At 51.5% G+C, this 27,700-nt stretch overlaps 1 protein-coding gene across 1 annotated transcript; it reads left to right on the forward strand.

The window, feature by feature from the left end:
- Window positions 1-17,557: 17,557 nt before the first annotated feature.
- Window positions 17,558-26,928, forward strand: LOC306815866 (class I histocompatibility antigen, F10 alpha chain-like; the record flags this gene model as incomplete). Its single annotated transcript, XM_079332388.1, is given in 11 exon segments — window positions 17,558-17,624; window positions 23,315-23,356; window positions 23,359-23,437; window positions 23,439-23,578; window positions 23,993-24,207; window positions 24,209-24,236; window positions 24,239-24,267; window positions 24,584-24,854; window positions 24,947-25,185; window positions 25,305-25,457; window positions 26,899-26,928. Coding segments are annotated over 11 exon segments (1,293 nt in total).
- Between the last annotated feature and the right edge of the window lie 772 nt (window positions 26,929-27,700).

Below are 27,700 nucleotides of genomic sequence, written 5' to 3' on the forward strand. Positions count from 1 at the left end.
GCTTTTTTACATTTTTCTGAAAAGTGGCCATATGGATCCAGAGCTGTCATACTCTACCTGTGGTTCTGAGTTTACTTCAATAATGGTACCTACTGTGAGAAAGTGAATTCAGAGGAAATCTTCTCCCAACCCATCACCCAGTTTCTTGAGGCTTCCCCACCAGTTTTCAAGGAGTTCAGATCCATTTTAAATGCTAATGATATCATACAGCAGCTGGCGTTGCTTATTTGCCTGTTCTATTTAGTATTTAGAGATAAAGGAATATTGGCCTCAATGACAACCTTGATACCTACCTGAGGGAACAGAGGGGCTGCCCCAGAGCCTGACCATACCCCAGGGACTAGGGATGCTGCCCCAGAGCCTGACCCTGCCCCAGGGACTAGAGATTCTGCCCCAGAGCCTGATCCTGCCCCAGGGACTAGGGGACCCCAATCTGAACCCTTGCACACCTGGCGCTGTCCATCCTGCCACTTCACTCATAGGAACTGGATCTCTCAGGCAGGTCCTTTGACTTTGCTCTTTTTAATGGTGAAACCGGCTCCCAGCAAAATCTGGATGATCTTCTCTCCTTCCTCAAATACCTCCATTGCTGTGTTCCCCCACACAATGATGTCATCGATGTGCTGCAAATGTTCTGGAGCCTCACCCCTCTCCAGTGCAGGCTGGATCAGCCTGTGGCAGATGGTGGGGCTGCGCTTCCACCCCTGGGGCAGTCGGTTCCAGGTGTACTGCACGCCCCTCCAGGTGAAAGCAAACTGAGGCCTGCACTCTGCTGCCAAAGGAATGGAGAAAATGCATTTGCATTGTCAATGGTGGCATACCACCTTGCTGCCTTGGACTCCAGCTCGTACTGGAGTTCCAGCATGTCCGGCACAGCAGCGCTCAGCGGTGAAGTCACTTCATTCAATGCACAATAGTCCACAGTCAGTCTCCATTCTCCATCAGATTTCTGCACAGGCCAGATGGGGCTGTTGAAGGATGAGTGGCTCTTACTGACCACCCCTTGGCTCTCTAGATCACGGATCATTTTGTGGATGGGGATCACAGCATCTCGATTTGTCCGGTACTGCCGGCGGTGCACGGTCATGGTGGCAATTGGCACCTGTTGCTCAGTCACTTTCAGGAGTCCTACTGCAGAGGGGTTTTCTGACAGTCCAGGCAAGGTGTTCAACTGCTTAATGCTCTCTGTCTCTACAGTAGCTATTCCAAAAGCCCACCTGAACCCCTTTGGGTCTTTGTAGTAGCCGTTCCTGAGGAAGTCTATGCCTAGAATGCACGGTGCCCCTGGGCCAGTTACAATTGGATGTTTCTGCCACCCCTTCCCTGTCAGGCTAATCTCAACTTCCAGCAAAGTGAATTCCTGTGATCCCCCCATCACCCCAACAATGGAAACAGGTACCTTCCCCACATGTTCTGATGGTATCAGGGTGCATTGTGAACCAGTATCAACTAACACTTTATGTTTCTGTGGCTTTGACGTGCCAGGCCATCGCACCCACACTATCCAATAGATCCTGTCATCCCATGCCTCTCCCTGGCTAGAGGCAGGGCCCCTCTAGCCCTGGTTATTATTTCTTTCCTGGGCATACATAGTGGAGGTTCCTTCCAGGGGATCTGACAGATCATCCTCCTTGCTGTAATACCCTGCACCTTGCTTGTGGGAGGTTGAGGCTACCTTCATTTTAGTGAGGCTCCCTCGGTTAGCATTTCCCTCCCTGAGCTGACGCACCCGTGCTGCCAGGACAGAAGTGGGTTTCCCATCCCATTTTCCCATGTCTTCCCCATGGTCTCGCAGGAAAAACCACAGGTCAGCTCTCTCCCTAGCTGGGGGACATGAAGCTCTGACTTGGGGGCCTGTGACTCGTACTGGTGCTACGCTGATCTTCCTCACCTCCTCCCTCACCTCCCTCATCTCCTCCATCATCTCCTCCCTCATATCCCTCATCCTATCTTCAACCTGTTGGAGGTCCCTGGCCACGGCAGAGACATTAGCCTGCATTGGGCCATTCATCATGCTCTCGAAATTTCTGAGTTTGTTGGCAACAGAACACACTGTCTCTGGACTGTTATCGGCATTAATCATTGCTATGTAGGTGGTATATTGAGATGGACCCAAGGTTGCCAGATTCCATAACATCTGCCCTGTGCACTTGACCTTGTCAGGGTCATTGTCATGCTGTCCATCCCTCCCAAAGAGTACCTCTAATACTGCTGTCTCTCTCAGCTGCTGGATCCCTTCCTCAAGGGTCTGCCAACGCATCCTACGGTGGTGCTCCTGCATTCTCTCTCTGTGTACAAACTTCTCTCTTACACTCATTAAAAGCCGGTCCCAGAGGGAAAGGAGGCCTTGCTCCCTTACGAATATCTGGTCCACACCTGAATCCTGGGCCAAGGATCCCAAATTCCTGGCCTCAGTTCCATCCAGTTGAACACCTGTTCCCGTAAGGTCCCAGACCCGGAGTAACCAAGTTGTAAAAGGCTCACGGCCCCGCCGAGCAATGTCTTTACGCAGGTTACAGAGACTATCGTATGAGAGGGACTCGGTGACAATCTCAACCTCTGGCTCCCTTGCTGGTTGTGAGGACCCTCCTTGCTGATCCCCATTATCTAAGTGCCTCGTTTTAATCTTAGATTTCCTAGTTTCCACAGGAGCAACTGCTGCTGGCTGTGGCTGCTCCTGTGATCCAGCTGGAACCTGGACAGATACAACATCTACGGGTTCCACTGCAGCACCATCTGACTCCCCCTCTTTAGGGCAGGGTTTCTCACCAGCTGGAGAAAAACACTCCTTCATCATCTGGCTATGCTCCTTCAACATCTGACTCTGCTCTTTCAGCATTTGGCCTATATCCTTCACTAGAGCCCCCACCCACTCTGGATGGCTCATTTCTGCAGTGGGCTGTGGGGCAGGGTTAGGCTCTGGGGCAGCAATCCTAGTCCCTGGGGCAGGCTCTGGGGCAGCATCCCTAGTCCCTGGGGCAGACGCAGGTTCTGGGGCAACATCCCTAGTCCCTGGGGCAGAGGCAGGTTCTGGGGCAACATCCCTAGTCTCTGGGGCAGAGGCAGGTTCTGGGGCAATATCCCTAGTCCCTGGGGCAGAGGCAGGTATCAGAGTTGCTGTCCAAGCCAATATTCCCTTGTTTCTGAATGCTAAATAGAACAAGCCTACCAGCAACACCAGCCACTGTATAATAACACTGGCAATAAAAACAGATCTGAAATCCTTGAGAACCAGTGGGGTAGCCTCAAAAAACTGGGTGATGGGTTGGGAAAAAATTTCCCTTGCACTGGTTATCTCACAGTAAGTACCATTACTGAAATAGCCCCAGAAACACGCAGTTAGAGTACGATAGCTCCGGATCCATGCAACTGCTTCCCAGAAAAAATTAAAAACCCATGAATTCCTGACATAATCAATCCACCAAACCAATCGGACAATAGCCACAGCAACCTTGGTGAGGGGGCCCAAATTCAAAAAAGGGCTTGCAAATGGGAGGGAGATGGCTGTGACCACATGGAACACAAACCAGATTAAACCAGACAACATATTGCCAGTTAAGAGAGCTGTTATTCCTGTCTTAACTCTCAACTCAGTGCCCTCTGCCCCACGTTGGGCGCCAAAATCTGTCCTGGTTTGAAAGGACAGGTGTCTGCCAGTAAGGGCAGAAGATTCCCTTTGGAATAGAGACTTGGGTTCCACTCCCCCCCCCCAAGTATTATAATTGTTTGAATCAAGGACTCTGAGGCAGAGATAAGGGGGTGGGAATAACAGCTCTTTTACTAATATATCTAACTGTACAAACAGAAAACAATAACAGTTAATATTGCTAACAGAACGAAATAGATAACTCAGTGTCAGTCCCTTTAGATGCAAGCACGCTGTCTCTGTGCTTAGTCCCAGTCCGAATCTGCCAAAAAGCAAGCGGGAAACGGAATAAGGAAGGAGGGGGGGAGGGGCAGCAGCGGCCACGCTGGTCCCGGGTGGGAACGGGCTGGAGCGGCGGCTCCTCGCTCACCGTGTGTGTCTGGGTGATCAGCTGTGTCCGCAGAGGCAGGAGGCTGCAACGGGGCAGATGCAGGGCAGGTGATCACAGAGGGTCTGGCTCTCCTGTGCTCAGCCGCGTGGCTGAACGATCCCAGGCGTCCTCCTCCCAGCTCGCCAGAAACGCGAGTGCCCTCCCGGAAGCCTCAGAGGCCCCTCCGGGAGCTGTTCCCACCCACCCCCTTTTGTCTGGACCCATCAGGGACCCTGGGTGTAGCCCGGCCAGCTCCATTGGCATGATAATGGGAAAAAATTCTTTCAATTGACACAGTAACAGAAAAAGCAATCAACCCCCAACACTGTCCAATGACCCTCGCCTGAGGCCTGCGCTGGCCAGGCATGGGAGGAACGCCAAGTGACTGCTCCACAGGTGATGCCTACCAGGACTGGTTTCTCATGACAACTAGTCACGGGGCGCTGACTCAGCAAAGCTCCCACAGATGGAAAAGCAATGGACTGGTCAGTATGGGCTGCCCTGCGTGTGTTCATGACAACAAAGATGGTTTGGTGTGCCTTGAAGCGTCCTGTTTCCACCTGTTCCTCAGTGTAACGAGCTCCACATACAATAGTCCATAAATCTTCCCACCTTTTGGCCAGAAGCCACTCGCTTTGGGAAAGGACTATAAAAGTGACTTTCTCAGAGAAGACCCCCGAGATCTCCCCAGATGGCAACAGACATGTATTGGCTGGCTCCAGGAGGATTTGTCTGCCCGTCTTGGTAGCTATAATCCCGACCCCCTTTTCTCTTTCTCTCTCTGTCTCTCTCTCTGTCCCACTATCGCATTTTGGTTGGCACTAAATAAAGTGCATTTATGTAAAAGTAAACTGGTTTTGTCCCCTGCTGTGTCTTTTGCACTCTGAGATCCATAAAAGAACCAGTCACGACTCCTGCTCTTGAATTGGGCTGACCATGACAATCCCCAAACACCAGTGACCACTAAAGAGACTCTGAGGACAGAAGAACACATCTGTGAAGGGGAGGGAAAGTATGTTGATGATTTCAGGGAAATGATTATCATCCGTATATTTATTCTGTGACAATCACTGAATATGTAAAATGCAATCTGAAAGCAGGAACTTTCCCATACTCAGCACACCTTTGGGAGGAGCTATTCCCCCTTGTGCCTCTGGCTGAATAAAAAAATTCTGCTTCTTACTGCTCCCTTGGTATTAAGCAGTTTCTTCTATTTTTTCCTATTTTGAATAGCAGTGTCACAATGGTGACATTTGTTCCATGAGAACCCCAAAGTGACACAATGGCCCCTTGGTTCTATGAGACCTTTTAGTGTCATAATGATCTCCTTGTCTCTGCAGTGTCACAATTGGACTCCTGCTTACATGAGACCCCAAAGTGTCACAATAGATCTTTATTTCCATAAGATTTCATATTGCCACAATATTCTCATCAGTTCAACCAGGCCCTACAATGTCCTAGTGTTGGCACTGCAGCTTTAAAGTGACCCTTGGTTCCATGAGGCCCTGCAGTGCCACACCAACCCCACAGTGCCACAATGTTCCCATTGTTTCAGGATGCCCTGAAGTGTCACAATAACTCCTTGGTTCCTTGAGGTTCTCCAGTGTCACAATGGGCACTTGGTTCCATTGGCCTCCCCTGTGGCACAAGGGTTCCTTGATTCCATGAGCCCTTGCAGTGCCATAATACTCTGCTTGTTCCATGAGGCCCTGAAGTGTCACAGTGGCCACTGAGTTCTGTGGGGTCCCAAAGTGTCACTATGGCCCCTTGGTTCCGTAGCATCACAAAGGACGCTTGGTTCCATGAGGCCCCTTGGTGGTACAATGGATTCCATAGCTCCATGAGGCCCCTCAGTGTAGCAATGGTCTCATTGGTTCTGTAGTGTTAAAATGGTTACTTGGTGCCATGGGATCCCACAGTGCCACAGTGGCCCCTTGATTCCATGAGGTCCCATTGTATAACAAGGGTCTAGTTGTTGAAGTATATTTCAGTAAAATAGAAATATAAAATTAGTAGTAGTTATGCTAAGGACTGATCAAGTAGCTTAGGCCCTGAGTTGGCAAGAGTGAGGGGTATTCAGTTAAGTAAATTTACGTGTGTACCAAAGTAGAACTTGCTGAAACAGTAGAAATGTTACTCTCTTGAATAGTGCATTGTTTATCTACATGATGCATGTGACTTGTCTAGCCGAGTGTAACAATTTATTACTTAGAGGAATGTAGACAGATTAGGAGAACCTTGAGAAAATCACGTAGGGGTAGTGAAGTAAGAAAATCAAGGATAAAGAAATTCTCCAAGAAGCGTATTTAAGCTCTGAGAAATTATAATCTGGTGGGCTCTGACTTTGGGCACTAGTCCTCAGACCCCAGGGCCCTCAATAAAGCACCGCACTAAACAACCTAGTTGTTTCTTGTCTGTCTGTCGGGCAACAGTTTTTTGGCGACCGCGGCAGGACTCCGAGGGCTGCTGGGGTAGTTTGCGTCCTGATCTACTCCACGCCGGCACCGAGTGATTCTCGGGGAGTCATCGGCTCGTGCCCGACCCCGCGCCTGTTGGACAACTGCAGGAGGTAAGCCCGAAGGTGCTTTATCCTCTGGTACTGGGTGCCTGCCTATAAGACGAGGTAGTGGGCTTCGCCTGGTTGGGTTAAAGACGTCTTGGTAAAAGCCTCGGCGCCGGCTGTAAGACGCGGCGAAAGCTTCACTGGTCCGGCACTTGCTCCCCCGTGGCGTCGGAGAGTGGTGAGTTTGGTTGGTTGGTCTGTCCTTGCTCTGTCCTTGGTCTGTCCTTATTCACTTGTCGGTCTATCCTTATTCATCTGTCTAGCTTTTCTTTCATTTCACTATTGTTGGGAATGATGCCGTTTAAAACCTTCAAGGCGTTGGTACAATCTAATGGAAAGGTTCCGAAAAATACTCCTTGGGGATGCTTACTAAAGAAATGGAAGGACAGGGGGTTTGCTGAGGAAGGGTTGACAAAAGGGAAATTAGTTCATTATTGTAACCATTGGTGGCCTCTGTATGCATCGGAAGGGGGGCCGGAGTGGCCATTAAATGGGACAACTAATAAAGGGAAAATAGTTCCTTTAATGCAATATCTAAAAGAGAATGGGAAATGGGATGAAATGCCGTATTTGGATCTGTTTTATTACTTGGGAAGGAAGCCGGAATGGTTGAAGGAATGTGAAATATTAATGACTGGGCTGCAAAACGAAGGCATAGGGGAATGTGAAGGATGTAAGAAAAGGGGATTATGTATGGCTTGTGCGGTGAAAATGGATAAGAAAGAAGAAGATATGTCTTTGTATGTGGCTGGTCCTTCTCACCAAGCTGGTCCCTCTGCCCCTTCTATGAGTGAGGGAGAACAGGGGGAGAGTGATGAGAACGAGGAGGATGAGATCACGGAGTCCCCACGGACACCGGGATGCTCTCGGCTTTCAGTAGCCCTCCATCCTCAGACGCCCTCCCCGGGAATCTCCCGTGAAGCCCAAAGAACTCCTCTGGCTTCCCGAACCTGCCAGGGTCGGAGAAATCAGACAGGGCCACAATTGATTGCCCCACTCTGAGAGGCAGTTGGACCCCAAGGGGAAGGTGTTATAGTAAAGGTTCCTTTTCCCCCCAGCGATTTGGTAATTTGGAAACAATCGGCAGGAAGCTATAGGGAAGACCCAGAGAGAACTGCACGGGTGGTGAAAATGGTTATTAGGACTCAGAATCCGGATTGGAATGATTTGCAGGTTTTGTTAGACACATTGATGGTTTCTACAGAAAAGGAGATGGTACTGAAAGCAGCTAAAGAAAAGGCTAGAGAGGACATTCGGACTCAGAGGATAGTGGGATTGTCAGTGAATGAGGTGGTACCCCACAATGGTCCAGGGTGGGACCCGAACACAGGGGAAGGATACCGTAGGCTGCAGCGGTTTCAAGAATTAGTAATAGAGGGAGTCAGGAGTGGGATGCCGAAAACACTGAATTGGTCTAAATTGTACTCAGTTAAACAGGAGAAAAATGAATCTCCTTCTGCCTTTTTGGAAAGACTAAAAGATGCGGCTAGGAGATATACTAGCCTGGATGTGGAATCAGAAGCAGGGCAATTACAGATAGCTTTGTTACTTACTGGGCAGTCTCAGGACGATATTAGGAAAAAGCTACAGAAGCTAGAAGGGGAAGACACAAGGAGATTAGAAAAATTATTAGAAACAGCCTGGAAGGTGTACAATAATAGAGAAAAGGAAACAGCAAAACACCAGCAAGCCAGTATTTTAGCATTAATGCAACAAGCAGGAGGGCAACGTGGTAGGGGAAGAGGATACAGAGGACGGGGTCGAGGAGGACTTAGCGGTAGAGGCAGGGGATTTTATCAAGGTAATGGGAATAATGGTGGTTTTGTGGATGGAAGGTCAGACCCGAATCAGTGTGCGTTTTGTAAGCAGATGAGGCATTGGAAAAATGAATGTCTGGCCAAAGGGGGGTTCGGGAGGGGAGTGAACGGGAACACTAATGGTTTCCCTAGTTACCCTCTTACACCAGCAGATGCCGCTCAAGCCCAAATAATGATGATGGGAAGTTATCAGAACCAAAATCAGAGCTGACTAGACCAGGCACTTATGGTTAGAATTAGGGTAGAAGGAGAGGATCAAATATTTAGAGTAGACACTGGGGCTGTGCATTCGGTTTTGAATAAACGATTAGGACCATTGAGTGATACTACCGTACAGATAGTTGGAGCTACTGGGCAGGTAGAGGAACGGCCCTTTTTGCAACCTATGAGCTTGAAATTTGGGAAGAAGGAATTAAATCATCGATTTTTATATATGCCAAATTGCCCAGAACCGTTGTTTGGAAGGGATTTGTTATCTATATTGAATGCCAGAATTATATTTGAGAATGGTCGGGTTAAATTAGAAATTCCAGATGAAGAGATTGGGAAAATTTTCATGGTTAGTGAAGTAGATCCTCTACCCATTCCAGTACAGATAGAACAAGCAGTAGTGCCTTGAGTATGGAAAATGGGGGTACCGGGAAAATCAAAGGCGGCACCCCCTGCAATTGTAGAATTAAAAGAGGGAGCAAAACCTGTGAGGGTACAGCAGTATCCTATTAAATTAGATGCCAAATGAGGAATAGCCCCAATGATTTCTCAATATACAACTCTTGGGTTATTGAAAGAGTGTGAGTCTGAATATAATAACCCAATTTCTAGAGTAAGAAAACCCAATGGTAAATATAGATTAGTACAGGATTTAAGAGCAATTAATGAGATATTAAAGGACATTCACCCGGTGGTTGCCAATCCCTATACCCTGTTAACATCCATGTCAGAGAAATTTAAATGGTTTACTGTGATTGACTTGAAAGATGCCTTCTTCTGCATCCCGTTGGCGGAAGAAAGTATGAAGTACTTCGCCTTTGGATGGGAAGATCCTGCGACAGGACGGAAAAGACAGCTCACGTGGACCCGACTTCCTCAAGGATTTAAGAACAGCCCCACAATCTTTGGTAATCAACTCGCCAAGCAATTAGAGGAGTGAAAGACTACGCAGGTAAAAGAGTCTCCTTTTTTTTACGTGGTATTACAATATGTGGATGACATACTAGTGGCTACAGAAGGAAAAGAAAAATGTATCTTTTTGACAATTGCCTTACTAAACATATTAGGACAAGCAGGATATCGAGTCTCAAAGGAAAAGGCGCAGTTAATACGAGAAAGCGTGCTATATTTAGGATGTGAGCTAACCCAGGGACAACGCCGGCTAGGCGTGAATAGAGTAGAAGCAGTTTGCTCTATCCCACTTCCCAGAAATCATCAAGAATTGAGATCATTTTTAGGCATGGTCGGGTGGTGTAGACTATGGATATTGAATTTTGGACTGATGGCTCAACCATTGTATGAATCTTTGAAAGATCAACAGCTGGAATGGACCCCCTCTTGGAAAAAGGCTTTCCAGGATCTGAAGCAAACCCTGAAAGAGACGCCGGCTCTGGGTTTGCCAGATTTCAACAAACCCTTTCAACTGTATGTAAATGAAAGACAGCGGCTGGCGATTGGGGTATTGACTCAGAGGTTGGGGTCCTGGAAAAGGCTGGTGGGGTATTTTTCAAAGCAGTTGGATTCCGTAAGTGCCGGGTGGCCATCCTGCTTGAGGGCTGCATCAGCAACAGTGCTGCTGATACAAGAAGCTCAAAAACTCACATTAAGGGGAAAAATGACTGTGTATGTTCCTCATATGGTGTTAACAGTGTTAGAACAAAAAGGACCACATGAGCTATCATCCAGCCGAATGTTGCAGTATCAGGCAATATTGAAAGAGCAGGATGATGTAGAATTAGAAACTACTAACCATGTAAATCCGGCAGAGTTTCTTCGCAGTGAGGCGAAAGAAGAAGAACTTACACATGATTGCGTTGAAGTAATTGAACAAGTATACTCCAGCCAGCCGGAATTGAAGGATACACCATTGGAAACAGCAGACTGGGAGTTGTTTACTGATGGATCCAGCTTTATGGAAAACGGTACTAGGTATGCTGGGTATGCAGTGGTCACGGTTTCACAGGTAATAGAGGCCAAAGCCTTGCCTCACAGAACATCAGCACAAAAAGCGGAAATTATCGGACTAACCAGAGCCTTAATTTTAAGCACAGGAAAGAAAGCGAATATTTGGACTGATTCGAAATATGCTTTCGGAGTGGTACACATTCATGGTGCACCGTGGGAAGAAAAAGGGCTGCTTAATTCACAGGGGACTCTAATAAAACATTGTGAAGAAGTTTTGGCTCTGCTTGATGCTGTGCACAGACTGGAGCAAGTGGCAGTAATGCATGTACGAGGACATTGAAAGGAAGAAGGAAAGATATTCGATGGTAACCGTTTGGCAGATTACACGGCACGAGATCCGGCTCGACAGGTTTGGACTCAGATGGCTTTAATACCTGTTAAGGTAAATCCTATAACACCTTATTTAAATCAACAGCCACAGTACACCCCTGAGGATGAAAAATTGGCACACTTGCTCCGGGCCCAGAAGAACACTATGGGATGGTATGTAACCCTTACAGGACAAGTAGTGGTACCCGGGAATATCATGAAAGTCATTTTAACCACGGAACACAATAAATGCCATTGGGGTGCAGAGGTATTGGTGAAATTTCTGAAAAATGACATAATCTCTAACCGGATGCTAACATTAGCAAAGCGGGTGAATGCAATGTGCCCAGTTTGTTTGAAAAACAATCCCGTGGTGAGAAAGCAAATTCAGTTAGGAAAACTGCAGGTAGGGCCAGAGCCAGGAGATTATTGGCAGATAGACTTTTCAGAATTGCCACGAGCACAGGGGTATAAGTACATACTGGTTTATGTGTGCACATTCTCTGGATGGCCAGAAGCTTTTCCATGTAGAACCAATCAAGCTAAAGAGGCAGTTAAAACATTGTTAAGGAAAATTATTCCGAAATTCGGGGTTCCACTAGGGCTATCATCCACATTTCATTGCCACCATAGTACAGGAAGTAGCTCGAATATTAGATATAACCTAGAATTTATACACACCATGGAGACCTCAATCAAGTGAACAAGTAGAGGAAATGAATCAGACCCTAAAAGGGCAAATTAAAAAAATTTGTCAGGAAGCCAAATTACAGTGGCCCCAAGCGTTACCACTAGAGCTACTAAGAACTAGAATTAAGCCACGAGAGAAAGTGGGAGTAAGTCCATATGAAATATTGTATGGCAAACCATACTATGCAAACACTCTGAAAGGCAATTTACACATAACAGGAAAAGAAGTGTGTGAAAATCATACACGGGTTACTACCTTGGAAGAATGGGGAACAATTTGGGGACCAAGCTTGTTAGAAACCTATAGTTACATTGATACAGTTAAATGGTGCATCCAGTGGACGGGGAAAGTTAATCAGACACACAAAGGTTTAACTATGCTACATTCTATGCAGAGACAACTCAGACAAAAGGAAAATTGGAATTGTATAAAAATATACACTTGTGACACTCCGGAATTAGAAATTGGACTGATGCCTGTAAGGATGCTATTAAAATTAGGATGTGAGTGTAGAGGATATAACCATTCTATGACAGGAACTGCCAGCCAGAAGGACATAAATTGCAAGACTACCAGATTAAGGAGTCCAGGGAATTTAGTATGGGCATTAGGACATGGTTTGTGGACAACTCATGTGCCAGTAGATGGGCCAGTTACCCAAATCACATTAGGAATCCAAACATTATGTCCCTTCTGGAAACAATCTAAATTAAAACTACAAATGACAAGGCACAAGAGGGAAGCAGAAAATGAGGAAGATCAATGGCATGAACCTGACAGTGGAGTAAAGTTTGGTTGGGCGTTAGAATCCTTGTTTGCTCAAATTGTCTCTTACAGGAATAGAGAAATGATCTATCGATTGATGGGACAAACAGAAAGATTAGCAGCTGCCACCAAGAAGGGTTTTAGAGATTTAAATCTCCAGCTGCAAGCTACAACTTGTATGACTATACAGAATAGGATGGCTTTAGATTTGTTGTTGTTAAAGGAACATGGGGTGTGTGGATATTTAAGCAATAAAATAGACCACTGTTGTATCCATATCGCAAATGTGACAGTTGACGTAGAGAAAGATATTTCTCAATTAGAAAGTGTAGAAGAAAAAATTAAAGATTTGGAAAAAGAGGCAGAGCACAATTGGGCTGGTGCTCTGTTTCAGTCATTAGGGCTCCAACTTTCTGGATGGATCTCATCAGTGATACAATATGTAATTATGATTGTAATTGTGGTACTTATTGTCACTGGAGTGTTTAAGTGCATTACAGGTGTAATTACCAAGGAGCGATTGCATACTAGAAGACTGCTCAGCGCTGTCACCCATGCTCCAGTGACACCACCTCCATCATATAAGGACACGGTGCAATTAATTCTATCTCCAGATGAAGATTGAGTGAATATTTGAGCATCCCTGCAAAGGAGATTGAGTGATGCTCAAAAGGGGGGAGTTGTTGCAGTATGTTTCAGTAAAATTGAAATATAAAATTAGTAGTAGTTATGCTAAGGACTGATCAAGTAGCTTAGGCCCTGAGTTGGCGAGAGTGAGGAATATTCAGTTAAGTAAATTTATGTGTGTACCAAAGTAGAACTTGCTGAAACAGTAGAAATGTTACTCTCTTGAATAGTGCATTGTTTATCTACATGATGTATGTGACTTGTCTAGCCGAGTGTAACAATTTATTACTTAGAGGAATGTAGACAGATTAGGAGAACGTTGAGAAAATCACATAGAGGTAGTGAAGTAAGAAAATCAAGGATAAAGAAATTCTCCAAGAAGTGTATTTAAGCTCTGAGAAATTGTAATCGGGCGAGCTCTGACTTTGGACGCTAGTCCTCAGACCCCAGGGCCCTCAATAAAGCATCACACTAAACAACCTAGTTGTTTCGTGTCTCTCTGTTGGGCAACAAGGGGAGATTGTAACCCCATGGGGCACAATGGGACCAAGGGGCTTTCGTGAAACCATGGGGCCTCATGGCACCAAGGGGCCATTTTGAACACCATGGGGCCTAATACAGCAAAGCGGATTTTGTGTCACCATGAGTCCTCTGATAATCAAGGCCCAATTGTGACACCAAGGGGCCTCATAGAACCAAGGGGGTATTGACACACCATGGAGTCTAACAGAACCAAGGGGCCATTGTGCCACCATGGCACTTCATGGAACCAAGAGCCATTGTGAGACCATGGGGCCAAACAGGCCAAGGTGCCATTGTTACTCAATGCTGTCCACTGGAACCAAGGGGCTATTGTGAGACCATGGAGCCTAAGAGAACAAAGGGCCCACTGTGACACCATGCAGCCTATCTGAACCAAGGGTCCATTGTGACACCATGGAACCTAACAGAAGCAAGGTGCCATTCTGATACTATAGGGCCCCATGGCACCAAGGGGCCATTTTGAAACCAAGGGTGCCTAACAGAACCAAGAGGCCATTGTGACACCATGGGACCTCAGAGAAGCAAGAGGCCATTGTGATACCCTGTGTCCTCATAGAACCCAGAGTGCATTGTGACACCATGGGCCCTCATAGAACCAAGGATCCATTGTGGCACATGGCAGTCATAGAACCAAGGGGCCATGGTAACAACATGAGATCTCAGAGAATCACAGATCCACTGTGACACCATGTGGCCTATCTGAACCATGGGGCCATTGTGATACCATGGGGTCTAACAGAACCAAGGGGAAATTGTAACACCATGAGGCCAAACAGAACGAATGGGCCATTGTAACTCCATCGGGCCTTATGGAACCAAGGATCCCTCATGACACAATGAGTCCTAACAAAACCAAGGGAAAATGGTGACACCATATGTCCTAAAAGAACCAAGGGTCTATTGGGAGTACCATAGGCCCTAAGGAAACCCAGTAGCCATTGTGACCCCATTGTGCTGTATGAAACCAATGGGCCATTTTGATACGATGGGGCCTAATAGAACCATGTGGCAAATGCGACACCAATGTGCTGCCTGGAACCAATGTTCCATTGTGACCTGATGGGACCTCATAGAACCAATGAGTCGTTGTGACACCATGGGACTTCATGGAACCAAGGGGCCATCATGACATGACGGGGTCTCAGTGAACCAAGGGGCCATTGTGACACCATGGGGCCTCATAGAACCAAAGGTGTATTGTGACACCAGTGCGCCTAACAGGACCAAGTGTCCATTGTGACATATGAGGGCTCATAGAACTCAGGGGCCATTATAACACCATGGGACCTCACAGAACCATGGGTCCATTGTGACACCATGTGGCATGTCTGATCTAAGTGGTCATTGTTGCAACATGGACTCAAACAGAATCAAGGTCCATTGTGACACCAAGTAGCCTCATGGCACCAAAGGGCCATTTTGAACACCATACGAGCTCACAGAACCAAGGGGCAATTATTAACACCATGGGGCCTAACAGAACCAAGGGGCCATAGTTACACCATGGGTCTTAACAGATGGGAAATTGTGACACCATGGGGCATAAAAGAAGCAAGGGGTTTGGGTCACACCATAGAGCCTAACAGACAAAGTGGCCATTTCCACACCACGGTGTCCACCAGAATCAAGGGGCCATTAGGACATCATGGGGCCTCCCAGAACCAAGGGACCATTGTGACACCATGGAGCCTGACTGGAACACGGTGCCATTGTGACACCGTAGGGCCTCATGGCACCAAGGTGCCATTTTGAACACTGTGGGGTCTAAAAGGACAAAGGGGACCATTTTATTCCCTGGGGCATAATGGCATAAGGGCCTAACAGAACGATGGGGCTGTTGTGAAACTATGGGAACTCATTACACCAAGGGGCCATTGTAAAAACATGGGACCTCATGGAACCAAGGGTCCATTGTGACACCATGTGGCCACTGTGAACCGAGGGGCTGTTCTGACAACATGGCTCCTAAGAGAACCAGGGGAAAATTGTGACACTATGGGGCCCAAGGAATGCAACCGGCATTTGTGACGCCATAGTGCTTAACACTGCAAAGGGGCCACTGTGACTCCATCAGACCTCAAGAAACAAAGGGGCCATTGTGACACCACAGGGCCTCATAGCACCAAGGGGCCATTTTGAACACCATGGGAGCTCATAGAACAACCGGGCCAATTTGAACACCATACGGACAAATAGAAACAAGGGGACATTTTGACATCATGGAACCTCGTAAAACCAAAATGCCCTTGTGACACCAATGGACCACAAAAACCAAAATTGAATTGTGACACTGTCGGGCCTATGAGAACCAAGAAGCCATTGTGACACCATGGGTCCTAAGAGAAAAAAGTGGTGTTGTGGCACCATGGGGCCTAACAGAACCAAGTGGCTGTTGTGACACCATTATGTTGCATGGTACCAATGGTCCTTTTGACACCATGGGGTCTGACAGAACTAAGGGATCATAATCACACCATGGTGTCCACCAGAACCCAAGGCCCATTGTGACACCACGTGACTTCATGGAACCAAGGGTCCATTGTGACACCATAGGTCCTCAGAAAACCAAGGAGTCATTGTGACACTTGGGGCCTAATAGACCCAAGGGTGTATTGTGACACCATGGGACCTAACAGAGCCAAAGGGCCATTGTGACACCATGAAGGCTCATAGAACCAATGGTCCATTGAGACACCATGGGATCTCATGGTATCAAAAGGTCATTGTGACACCATGGGGCCTCATAGATCCCAGGTTCCATTGCGTCACTATGGCACTTCATGGAACCAAGCGGCCATTTTGACATCATGGAGCCTCATGGAACAATGGTCTATGATGACACCATGGGGCCATACAGAACCAAGGTGTCATTGTGACACCTTGGAACTTAAAAAACTGAGGAGCCATTTTGACATCATGGGCCTCATAAAACCAAGGGGCCAATGTGACATCATGGGACCTCACAAAATCATGGGTCCTTTGTGGCACCATCTGGTATGTCTGATCAAATTGGTCATTTTGACAACATGGACCCAAACAGAACCAAAGTGCCATTGTGACATGAAGCGGGCTCATGGAACCGATGGCCCATTTTGAACACCATGGGAGCTCATGGAACCAAGGGGCAATTATTAACACCCTGGGGCCTAATAGAATGAAGGGGCCATGGTGACACCGTGGGGTCTCATAGAATTAAGGTTGTGTTGTGACACCATGGTGCCTAACAGAGCCAAAGTCCATTGTGACACATGGGGGCTAATAGAAGCAAGGGGCCCTTGTAACACCTAGAAACACATAGAACCTCATGGAATCAAGTGGCCATTGTGACACTTTGGTGCCTCATAGAACCAAGGGGCCATTCTGGAACCATGGGGCCTCTGAGAACCAAGGGGTGATGTGGACACCATGGAAACTATTGAAACCAAGGGCCATTGTTACACCATGAGGTCTAAGAGAAGCAAGGGGCCATGGTGTTACCTTGGGGCCTAAAAAAATCATGGGGCCATTTTGACACCATGGAGTCTCATGGAACCAAAATGCCATTGTGACACCAATGGACCACAGAAACCAAAGGGGAATTGGTACACCCCGGGGCCTAAGAGAACCAAGGTGCCATTGTGGCACCATGGATAGCAACATATAAAAGTAGTCATTATGGCAGCATGGGGAATCACCCCCAGATCTCCCAAATTTCCGTGTCCCCCCAGTTCTCCAGTCCCGGCGCTTTCTTCAGGGCGGTCCCAGGGGGTCCCAGGTGTTTCTCAGAAAGCTCCAGGGGGTCGCAGCGGGGATCCAGAGGGATCCAGAGGAATTCTCTGGAATTCCCCCTTTTCCCCTCCCCCACCGCGCTGCCTCGGTCACTTTCGCTTCCGCGTCTCAAACCGAGAGACCGAGATCTACCCAGCTACGCGTGACGTCACAGAAACGTTGAGTTTCCATTGGCGGGCAGGAAATAGCGGCGCCAATGGCGGGGCCGGAGGCGGCTCTGGGGGCGGGGCCAGCGCTGGGGACGCGGCCAGCTCTGGGAGCGGGATCGCAGCGGAGCAGCGCGATGGCTCCAGCGCTGGGGCTGGGGCTGCTCTTGGGGCTCCTGGGGGGCCTGAGGGGCGCGACGAAAGGTGAGTGGGACCCTCCGATACCGGGACCCCTCGGAACCGCAATTCCCGGGCACCGGGACCCTCCTGAACTTTCATTTCCGGCCACCGGGAACCCCCCAACCCTCCATTCGCGGGCACGGAAACCCCCGAAATCTCCATTTTGGATCCTGTGACCCCCCGCATCCCCCTGCCCAGCACCGGCATCACCAATGTACCCCCTTATCTGGCACGGAGACCCCCCTGAACCCCCATTTTCTGCTCACCAGCACCCCTTGAACCCCCATTTTCAGGCAGCAGAACGCTCTTGAGCCCCGAATTCCGGGAAGGAAATTCCCCCTTAACACACATTCCCCAGCACGGGAACCCCTGAACCCCCATTTTTGGGCACGGGGACTCCCCCATACTCCCTTCCCCAGCACCGGGACCCCCCTGCACCCCCTAATCCGGGGCTGGGATCCCCCCGCAGCCCCGTCAGTGCTCTGGGACCCCCCTGCACCCCCATTCCCGGCCATCCCCACACCCCAGTTCCGCCCTTTCCCTCGGCTCTTGAATCCCCAGATCTCCCAAATTTCTGCATCCCCCGAGTTCTCCATTGCCGGCGCTTCCTGCGAGGGGGTCCCAGGGGGTCTCAGCGCAGATCCAGTGGGATCCAGATGAATTCCCTGGGATTCCCCTTTACTCCCGTCTCGCTTTCGCGTCTCCCAAACCGCGTCCCCGGGATCCGCCCGCCCCTCCCAGCCCCAGCCCCACTTTCCCGTGGCCCAGGGACCCCCTGGATCCCCGTTCCTGCCTTTCCCAGCTCCCAGATCCCACTTTTCTCAACACTGGGGACCCCTGGAGCCCCTTTGCTGAGCACAGGGACCCCCTGGATCCCCCATCCCGCCTCTCCCAGTCCCTTCCTTGAACCTTGCGCCCTTCCCGGCTCTCCTAGTTTCGCTTCCTGATCCTTGGACTCCGCCAGACCCCCCAGTCTCTGAGTCCCGCCCCAGTTCTCCACTCCCTGATCGTCCTGCGGGGGGGTCCTGGGTGGTCCCCGGGGGTTTCAGGGGAATTCCCAGCGTTTCCTCTGTCCCCTCCCCCTCCTCGCGCTCCCCCGGTCACTTTCGCGTTTCCCAAGCTGCGGCTTCGGGATCGGCACCGGGACCGGCACCGGGACCCCCTGAACCCCCGTTCCTGGGCACGGGGCCCCCTTGAATGTTCATTTCTGGGAACCGGGACCCCCCTGTACCCCCTTCCCCAGTCCTGAAAAACCCCTGCACCCCCTTATCTGGAACCTGGACCCCTCTGAACCCCCATTCCCGAGCAGGGAAACCCTCCTGAACCCCCATTTCTGGGCACCGAGACCCCCCTGAACCTCAATTTTCTGGCACCCGTACCCCTGGAACCCCAAAACCCGCAAAGAGGCCCCTCCCCTGAACCTCATTTCCCGGCCCTCCCCCTCTCGGGGACCCAGCCCCCCATTTTCCTTGACCTCGGGAACCCCCTGAGGCCCCCATTACTGGGCATGGGACTCCCCCCGCACCCCCTAATTCGGTATGGGGACCCCCTGCACCCCCTTCTCGGGCATCCCGCCCTTCCCAGCCCTCAGACCCGCCCTTTTCCTTCCCTTTGCACCCCCAGATCTCCCAAATTTCCGTGTCCCCCCAGTTCTCCAGTCCCGGCGCTTTCTTCAGGGCGATCCCAGGGGGTCCCAGGTGTTTCTCAGAGGGCTCCAGGGGGGTCGCAGCGGGGATCCAGAGGGGTCCAGAGGAATTCTCTGGAAATCCCCCTTTTCCCCTCCCCCCCGCGCTGCCTCGGTCACTTTCGCTTTCGGGTCTCTCGAGCTGCGCCAAAGCTGCGAGCGCGGACGGCTGCGATGGCTCCAGCGCTGGGGCTGGGGCTGCTCTTGGGGCTCCTGGGGGGCCTTGGGGGCACGACGAAAGGTCAGTGGGACCCCCCGAAACAGAGACGCCCCTGAACCGCAATTCCCGGGCACCGGGACCCCCCTGAACTTCCATTTTCGGGCACCTGGAAGTCCCTAAATCTCCAATCCTGGGCAGGGAAACCCCGGAAATCTCCATTTTGGGTCCTGTGACCCCCCGCAATCCCCCTGCCCAGCACCGGCATCACCAATGTAACCCCTTATCTGGCACGGAGACCCCCCTGTACCCCCATTTTCTGCTCACCAGCACCCCTTGAACCCCCATTTTCAGGCAGCAGAACGCTCTTGAGCCCCGAATTCCGGGAAGGAAATTCCCCCTTAACACACATTCCCCAGCACGGGAACCCCTGAACCCCCATTTTTGGGCACGGGGACTCCCCCATACTCCCTTCCCCAGCACCGGGACCCCCCCTGCACCCCCTAATCCGGGGCTGGGATCCCCCCGCAGCCCCGTCAGTGCTCTGGGACCCCCCTGCACCCCCATTCCCGGCCATCCCCACACCCCAGTTCCGCCCTTTCCCTCGCTTTTGAACCCCCAGATCTCCCAAATTTCTGCACCCCCCGAGTTCTCCATTGCCGGCGCTTCCTGCGAGGGGGTCCCGGGGGTCTCAGCGCAGATCCAGTGGGATCCAGATGAATTCCCTGGAATTCCCCTTTACTCCCGTCTCGCTTTCGCGTCTCCCAAACCGCGTCCCCGGGATCCGCCCGCCCCTCCCAGCCCCAGCCCCCCTTTCCCGTGGCCCAGGGACCCCCTGGATCCCCGTTCCTGCCTTTCCCAGCTCCCAGATCCCACTTTTCTCAACACTGGGGACCCCTGGAGCCCCTTTGCTGAGCACAGGGACCCCCTGGATCCCCCATCCCGCCTCTCCCGGTCCCTCCCTTGAACCTTGCGCCCTTCCCGGCTCTCCCAGTTTCGCTTCCTGACCCATGGACTCCGCCAGACCCCCCAATCTCTGAGTCCCCCCCAGTTCTCCACTACCTCCTCGTCCTGCGGGGGGTCCTGAGTGGTCCCCGGGGGGATTCAGGGGAATTCCCAGGGTTTCCTCTGTCTCCTCCCCCTCCTCGCTCTCCCTCGGTCACTTTCGCGTCTCCCAAGCTGCAGCTTCGGGATCCGCCTCGGCACCGGCACCGGGACCCCCTGAACCCCCGTTCCTGGGCACGGGGACCCCCCTGCACTTCCATTTCGGGGCGAGCCCCCCTTCCTGGGCACAGAGACCCCCTTGAGCGTTCATTATGGGGAACGGGAACCCCCCTGTGTCGCTATCTCCTGTCCTGAAAACCCCATCACCCCGTTATCTGGCACCTGGAATCCCCTGAACCCCCATTCCCGTGCACGGAAACCCCCCTGAACCCCATTTCTGCTCTCCGGGACCCCCCTGAACCTCAACTTTCGGACACCGGGACCCCTTGAACCCCATAACTCGCAAAAAGACCCCCCCTGAACCCCATTTCCTGCGCACCCGGATCCCCCTTATCCAGCCCCAGTGCCCCCCTGTACCCCATTTCCCGGCCCTCCCCCTCTCGGGGACCCAGCCCCCCATTTGCTTTGACCTCGAGACCCCTGAGGCCCCCATTACTGGGCATGGGGACTCCCCCCCGCACCCCCTAATTCGGCATGGGGACCTCCTGCACCCCCTTCTCGGGCATCCCGCCCTTCCCAGACCCCAGACCCGCCCTTTTCCTTCCCTTTGCACCCCCAGATCTCCCAAATTTCCGTGTCCCCTCAGTTCTCCAGTCCCGGCGCTTTCTTCAGGGCGGTCCCAGGGGGTCCCAGATGTTTCTCAGAGGGCTCCAGGAGGGTCGCAGCGGGCATCCAGAGAAATTCTCTGGAATTCCCCCTTTTCCCCTGCCCCCCGCGCTCCCTCGGTCACTTTCGCTTTCGGGTCTCTCGAGGGGGGACGGGCTGCGATGGCTCCAGCGCTGGGGCTGGGGCTGCTCTTGGGGCTCCTGGGGGGCGCGACGAAAGGTCAGTGGGACCCCCGAAACAGAGACGCCCCTGAACCGCAATTCCCGGGCACCGGGACCCCCCTGAACTTCCATTTCCGGTACCGGGAGCCCCCTAACTCTCCAATCCTGGGCAGGGAAACCCCGGAAATCTCCATTTTGGGTCCTGTGACCCCCCGCAATCCCCCTGCCCAGCACCGGCATCACCAATGTACCCCCTTATCTGGCACGGAGACCCCCCTGAACCCCCATTTTCTGCTCACCAGCACCCCTTGAACCCCCATTTTCGGGCAGCAGAACGCCCTTGAGCCCCGAATTCCGGGAAGGAAACTCCTCTTTAGCACACATTCCCCAGTACGGGAACCCCTGAACCCCCATTCCCGGGCACCGGGGCCCCCCTGAACTTCCATTTCTGGGCACTGGGAACCCCCTAACCCTCCATTCCCGGGCAGGTGAACCCCCGAAATCTACATTTTGCGTCGTGTGACCCCCCTCGATCCTCTTCCCCAGCACCGGCCCCCCTGTACCCCCTTATCTGACACGGAGACCCCCCTGAACCCTCCTGTTCTTGTCACCAGCACCCCCTGAACCCCCATTTCCGGGCACTGGGAATCCTTTAAACCTTGATTTCCGGGCACGGAGAAACCACTGAATCGTCATTTTCGGTCTTGTTACCTCTCCATCGCCTTTCCCAGCAGAAAACCCTCCGTGAACCCCCATTTCTGTGCACCGGGACCCCCCTGAACCGCCATTCCTGCGCACAGGGACCCCCCTGAACCCCCTCATCTGGCACTGGGACCCCCCTGAACCCCCATTCCCGGGCACTGCGATACCCCCGAATCTCCATTTCCAGGCCTGAGACCCCCCTGCACCCCCTTTTCGGGCATCCCGCTTTTCCCAGACCCGAGTCCCGCCCTTTTCCTTGACCTTTGGACCCCCCGAACCTCCCAACTTTCCGTGTCCCCCCGTTTTCCATTCCCGGCGCTTCCCGAAACGGGGTCCCAGAGGGTCCCAGGGGTCTCAGGGGGGTCTCAGCGGGGATCCAATGGGATCCAGATGAACTCCCTGGAATTCCCCCTTTTCCCTGTCCCCTCCCCCACCGCACTCCCTCGGTCTCTTTCCCGTCCCCCAGGCTGCGCCTCCGGGATCCGTTTGCCTCTCCCAGTCCCAGCCCCCCCCTTTCCCTCAACACCGGGGACCCCTGGAGCCCCTTTCTTGGGCACAGGGACCCCCTGGATCCCCCATCCCGCCTCTCCCAGTCCCTTCCTTGAACCTTGGACCCTTCCCGGCTCTCCCCGTTCTGCTTCCTGCCCCCCCAGTCTCTGCATCCCCCCAGATCTCCACCCCCTGCTCGTCCTGCGGGGGGTCTGGGAGGGTCCCTGGGGTATCGTGGACACTCTCAGGGGGGATTCTTGGCTCTGGGACCCCCCTGAACTCCCAGTCCCAGTGGAAAGGAAGGCACCTCCCTGCACTCCCTTATCCAGTACCAATCCCCCCCTGCACCCCCTTTCCCATCCATCCCACCTTCCCCAGTTCCAGACCCACATTTTACTTGACTCTGAGACCTCCTGGACCCCCATTCCTGTTTTTTATCAGCCCCCAGCCCCCCTTTCCCTCTGCATCAAGGACCTCTGAGCCCCCCATTCCAGCCATCCCGGTTCTCCCCACCTTGTGACCCCTCTTTCCTTGGCACTGGGGATCCCTTGGACCCCTTTCCTGGGCACAGGGATCCCCTGAGCCCCTGTTCCTGGCCACTGGGACCCCATGCACCCCTTTTCCTGCTCTCCCAGTTCCCCTTTCATTGCTCCGTGACCCCTCAACCCCCCAAATCTCTGTGTCCCCCCAGTTCTCCACTCCCTGCACTACCTGGATGTGGCAGTGTCAGAGCCCAGCCGGGGATCCCCCAGTTCATGGCCATTGGGTACCTGGATGGGATCCCCTTCACACGCTACGACAGCAAGCGGGCCGGATGGAGCGCTGACACAGTGGATAAAGGACGGAGCAGAGCCGGAATATTGGGATGGGAACACCCAGATCTATGTGGGGAAACAGCACGTGGCTGCCAGGAACCTGGAGATACTGCGGGACCGGTACAACCAGAGCAGGGCGAGTGGGGGATCTGTGGGGCTGAGATGTGGATGGATGAGTTGGATGGGATCCGTGGGGTTGGGATGGGATCCATGGAGATGAGCTGAGATCTGTGGGGCTGGAGTGGGGATCTATAGTGCTTGAATGGGATTTATCGGGCTTGGATGTGGATTGACAGAGTGCCAAGAGGCCGAGATGGTGATCCATTAGGCTGGTATGGGATATCTTGTGCTGCATGGGTTGGGATGGGATCCATGGGTCTGGGATGGGGATCTGTGGGTCTGGGATGAGATCCATGGTGTTGGGATGGGGATCTGTGGGGCTGGGATGAGGCTCTCTGGGTCTTCATCAGACCCTGGTGCTCCATAGGGCTGGGATGGGGCTGTGTGGGGCTGGGACACAATTCCATGAGTCTCTGTGGGTACAATTCCCTCAGGTTTTCACACAAGGTTGCGAGTTTATGGCTGTGACCTCCTGTCTGACGGGAGCATCCGTGGATCCCGCCGGGATGGCTACGACGGGCAGGATTTCATCTCCTTTGACCTGGAATCCAGGAGATTGGTGGTGGCCGACAGCGCTGCTGAGGTCACCAGGAGGTACTGGGAAGGTGAAACGAATGAGGCTGAGAGGGTGACTAATTACCTGGAGCACAATCTGCCCAGAGTGGCTCCAGAGATACGCGGATATGGGCAGAAGGAGCTGGACCGCAAGGTGGGGAGCAGAATTCCTGTGGGAATGTGAGATGTTGGGAATGGAGGACTTGGGAACCCTATATTTCCTGTGGAAATTCCGTGGGCAGATCTCACCCCTGTTCCATTCCCATTGAATTCCATGGGCACATTAAAAACCCCATCCCATTCCAGTGGGAATTCCATGGGCAGATCTCACCCCCATCCCATTCTTGTGAGAATTCCATGTGCAGATCTCAGCTCCATCCCATTCCCAAGGAATTCCATGGGCAATTCTCACCCCCATCCCATTCCCATGGAATTCCATGGACGTCTCTCACTGTTATCCCATTCCAGAGACCCCTGATGTCCATGTGTCCGGAAAAGAGGAACACGGGATGCTGATCTTGTCCTGCCACGCGTACGGATTCTACCCCAAGGCCATCGAAGTCAACTGGATGAAGGGGGATGAAATCCGGGATCAGGAGACGGAGTGGGGCGGGGTCGTTCCCAACAGCGACGGCACCTTCCACACCTGGGCCAGGATCGAGGCGCGGCCGGAGGAGCGGGAGCAGTACCGGTGCCGGGTGGAGCATCCCGGAATGTCGGAGCCCGGGATCTTCGCTTGGGGTGAGGCTGGGAATGTGGAATGTGGCAACTGGGGAGTTGGAATTCCCAGATGGGGATTCCCCTCCTCCTCCTCACCATCCCACAATTCCCAGAGCCGACATCTGGTGGGAATCTCACCGTGGTGGTCGCTGTGTCCATTGTTGCCATCATCATCCTCATTGTCCTCGTTGGATTCGTCATCTGGAAGCTCCAATCCGGTAACACACGGGATGGGGGTCAGGAAGGGGCACAGATCCACCCAGCACCTTTCTGGGAATCCTGTAGCACTGACGCTGATCCCACTGTTTTTCCACAGGGAGGGTGGACCGGAATGGATACAACATGGCAGCCAGTGAGTACCAGTGGCGGATCCAGCTCTGGATCCCCTCCATGTGGATCCCAGAATGGATCCTGGGGTTAATCCCAGTGTGTGATCCGTGCTGGAATCTCATGGATCTTCTCTTTCTGCAGGGAATGATGTGGGAACCACAGCTTGACTGCAGGTACGGAGTGGGGTCAGGGTGGGATTCCAGAGGGGGATTGGGACAGGATGGACAGATTGGAATCAGGGAGGGATTCTGGATCAGAGGAGGGGTCCAGAGCAGGATCACATGGAATTGTGGAGTGGGATCGGGGCTGAATTCTGGAGCAGGATCAGTTGGGATGATGGATGGATGGATGGATGGATGATGGATGGATGGATGGATGATGGAAGAGTGGACAGGGCAGGATTGGTGTGGGATGGATGAGACAGGATCAGGTTGGGAATCCAGAGTGGGTTTGGGTGGGATGGATGGATGGAGCAGGAGTGGGCAGGATCCGGTTGGATCTGGAGCAGCTCCTGCTCTCCATGGACTCCAGCCAGGCCCATCCTGTGGGATGGGGACAGGGACAGGGTGACACTGTGACCCTCTCTCATCTCAGCAGGAATCACTCCCTGAGCAATCCACAGAGCTTGATCCAGCCCCTTCCTGTTCCCAGGAAACTGAGGCTTTCCAGCAGAGCTCCTCTCCATGTTTTTACCCACCCACAGCTCCTGCTAATGGATCAATTTCCCATTTTGGCTTCTTTAAAGCCAAGAACCACAAACATTCCCAATGCTTTAGTTCTGGTGTGAAATTATCCTGCTTTGGGCAATAAATCTGCTTGGGGCAATAAATCCTGCTTGAGGCAATAAATCCAGGTTCCCTCCTCCAGTGTCTGTCAGTTCCTCTCTGGGAGCCAGGAATGAGAATAGGGATGCCAAGAACAGGATGAGGACACCAGGATTGGGATGAGGACACCAGGATTGGGATGGGGACACCAGGACTGGGATGGGGACATCAGGACTGGGATGGGGACACCAGGATTGGGATGGGAACACCAGGACTGACATGGGGACTTGCCAGCCATACTTGGCTCCATCCCCCAGGATTCATTTCCTGCTCTGTGTCCCATGTCTGAGGTGTCCCCAGAAGGGTTTGGCTGTGTCAGGCTCCTGGAGGGGCAGTAGGATGGGGGGAGGGATCAGGCCAGGCCTCATTGTCCCCAATGGTCCTTGAGTGTCCCAAAATTGGGGTTTGGGATCTCAGAGAGGTTTCTGCTCATGACCATGGCCATGAGATGAGAGTGGCCATGAGTGACACAACCCTGAGATGACCATGGGATGACCATGACACAACCACAGCCCCATGAGATGGTTTGGACCAAGAGATGACCATGGGTTGGCCATGGCACAGCCATGGCCTCAAGGTGGTCCTGATGTGGTCATCTGATTGTCCTGATCATCTTATGGTCATCTTATGGTCATGGTCATTTCCTGATCACCATCACCTATTGAGTCCCCTGGGGTTTACACCATCTCCCCCCAAGAGAATGGATTGTTGCTGGCAATCAGGACAGGAGCTGATGATTATGTGGGCCTGAGCTTTAGTTAGATTAAAAGATCTTATGAGGGATGGGGCATTTTGGTGAAAGAAAGAGAGACTAATAGGGGCTTGTTCAAAAAAATTTGGAAGGGTGGTTTGAATGGGCGTGGTGAGGTGATCAGCATGGGCATTACCTTCAGCCCTGAATTCACTTCCAGGTAGGTTGGTACGTGAACCAACATGGGTGACAAAATAAGGTTGTTTTCTTAAAAAAGAAAATTTTGAGCAAATTATATATTTTATACATATATATTGTATATAATATATATATAGGTTTTCATTAGTGATAAATTTGAGGAGGGGACCTTCTGCTCATTCCACAATGCCGTATCATAAAAGGAATCTGTAACTAAATTGAAAGGAATTAAAAGCTTTGAGAAAACAGGGACAACCACTGCAAGTTCTACAATCTGTGTTGATCCTTCTACAAGTTCAATGTCTGATTCCCAGTTATCACTGTTAGGGTTTTTCCAGGTGATAACTGATTTATGCAATTTGCTGGAGCCATCTGTAAAAAAAAGAGCATTAAGAGGGGTGTGGCTTTCTAGGGGTTTTTGGGTAAAATTCAAAGGAAGGTGTATTAATTTATGCTTTGGAAAATGAACTGACATTTGTCCTGTAAAAGCTGCTAAAGCAATTTGAAAAACCTCAGGTTGCTGAATTAAGAATTCTAAATACAGGGAAGTAATGAGTATAAACATAACAGAGAAAAAATTTCTAGGAAGAGTTAAAACTTGGGATTGGGATTTCATGATCAGCTGAGAAAGGATTTCAGGACAAGTAGTGATTGTTTTGGGCATCTGATAAGATAGGAAGATCCATTCTAAAATTAACAAAAGGACAGACAAATCCTTTTTCCATTGAAAAACTGAACCATAAAAATGTGGCCGTTCTCCCAAAATAGCAAATCAAAAATGTGACTCTGGGTGGTGTCAGTGGGCTTGGTGAGTGTGCAGTGCT

Source organism: Erithacus rubecula (assembly GCF_903797595.1).
Source record: "Erithacus rubecula genome assembly, contig: scaffold_260_arrow_ctg1, whole genome shotgun sequence".
Classification (NCBI taxonomy): domain Eukaryota; kingdom Metazoa; phylum Chordata; class Aves; order Passeriformes; family Muscicapidae; genus Erithacus; species Erithacus rubecula.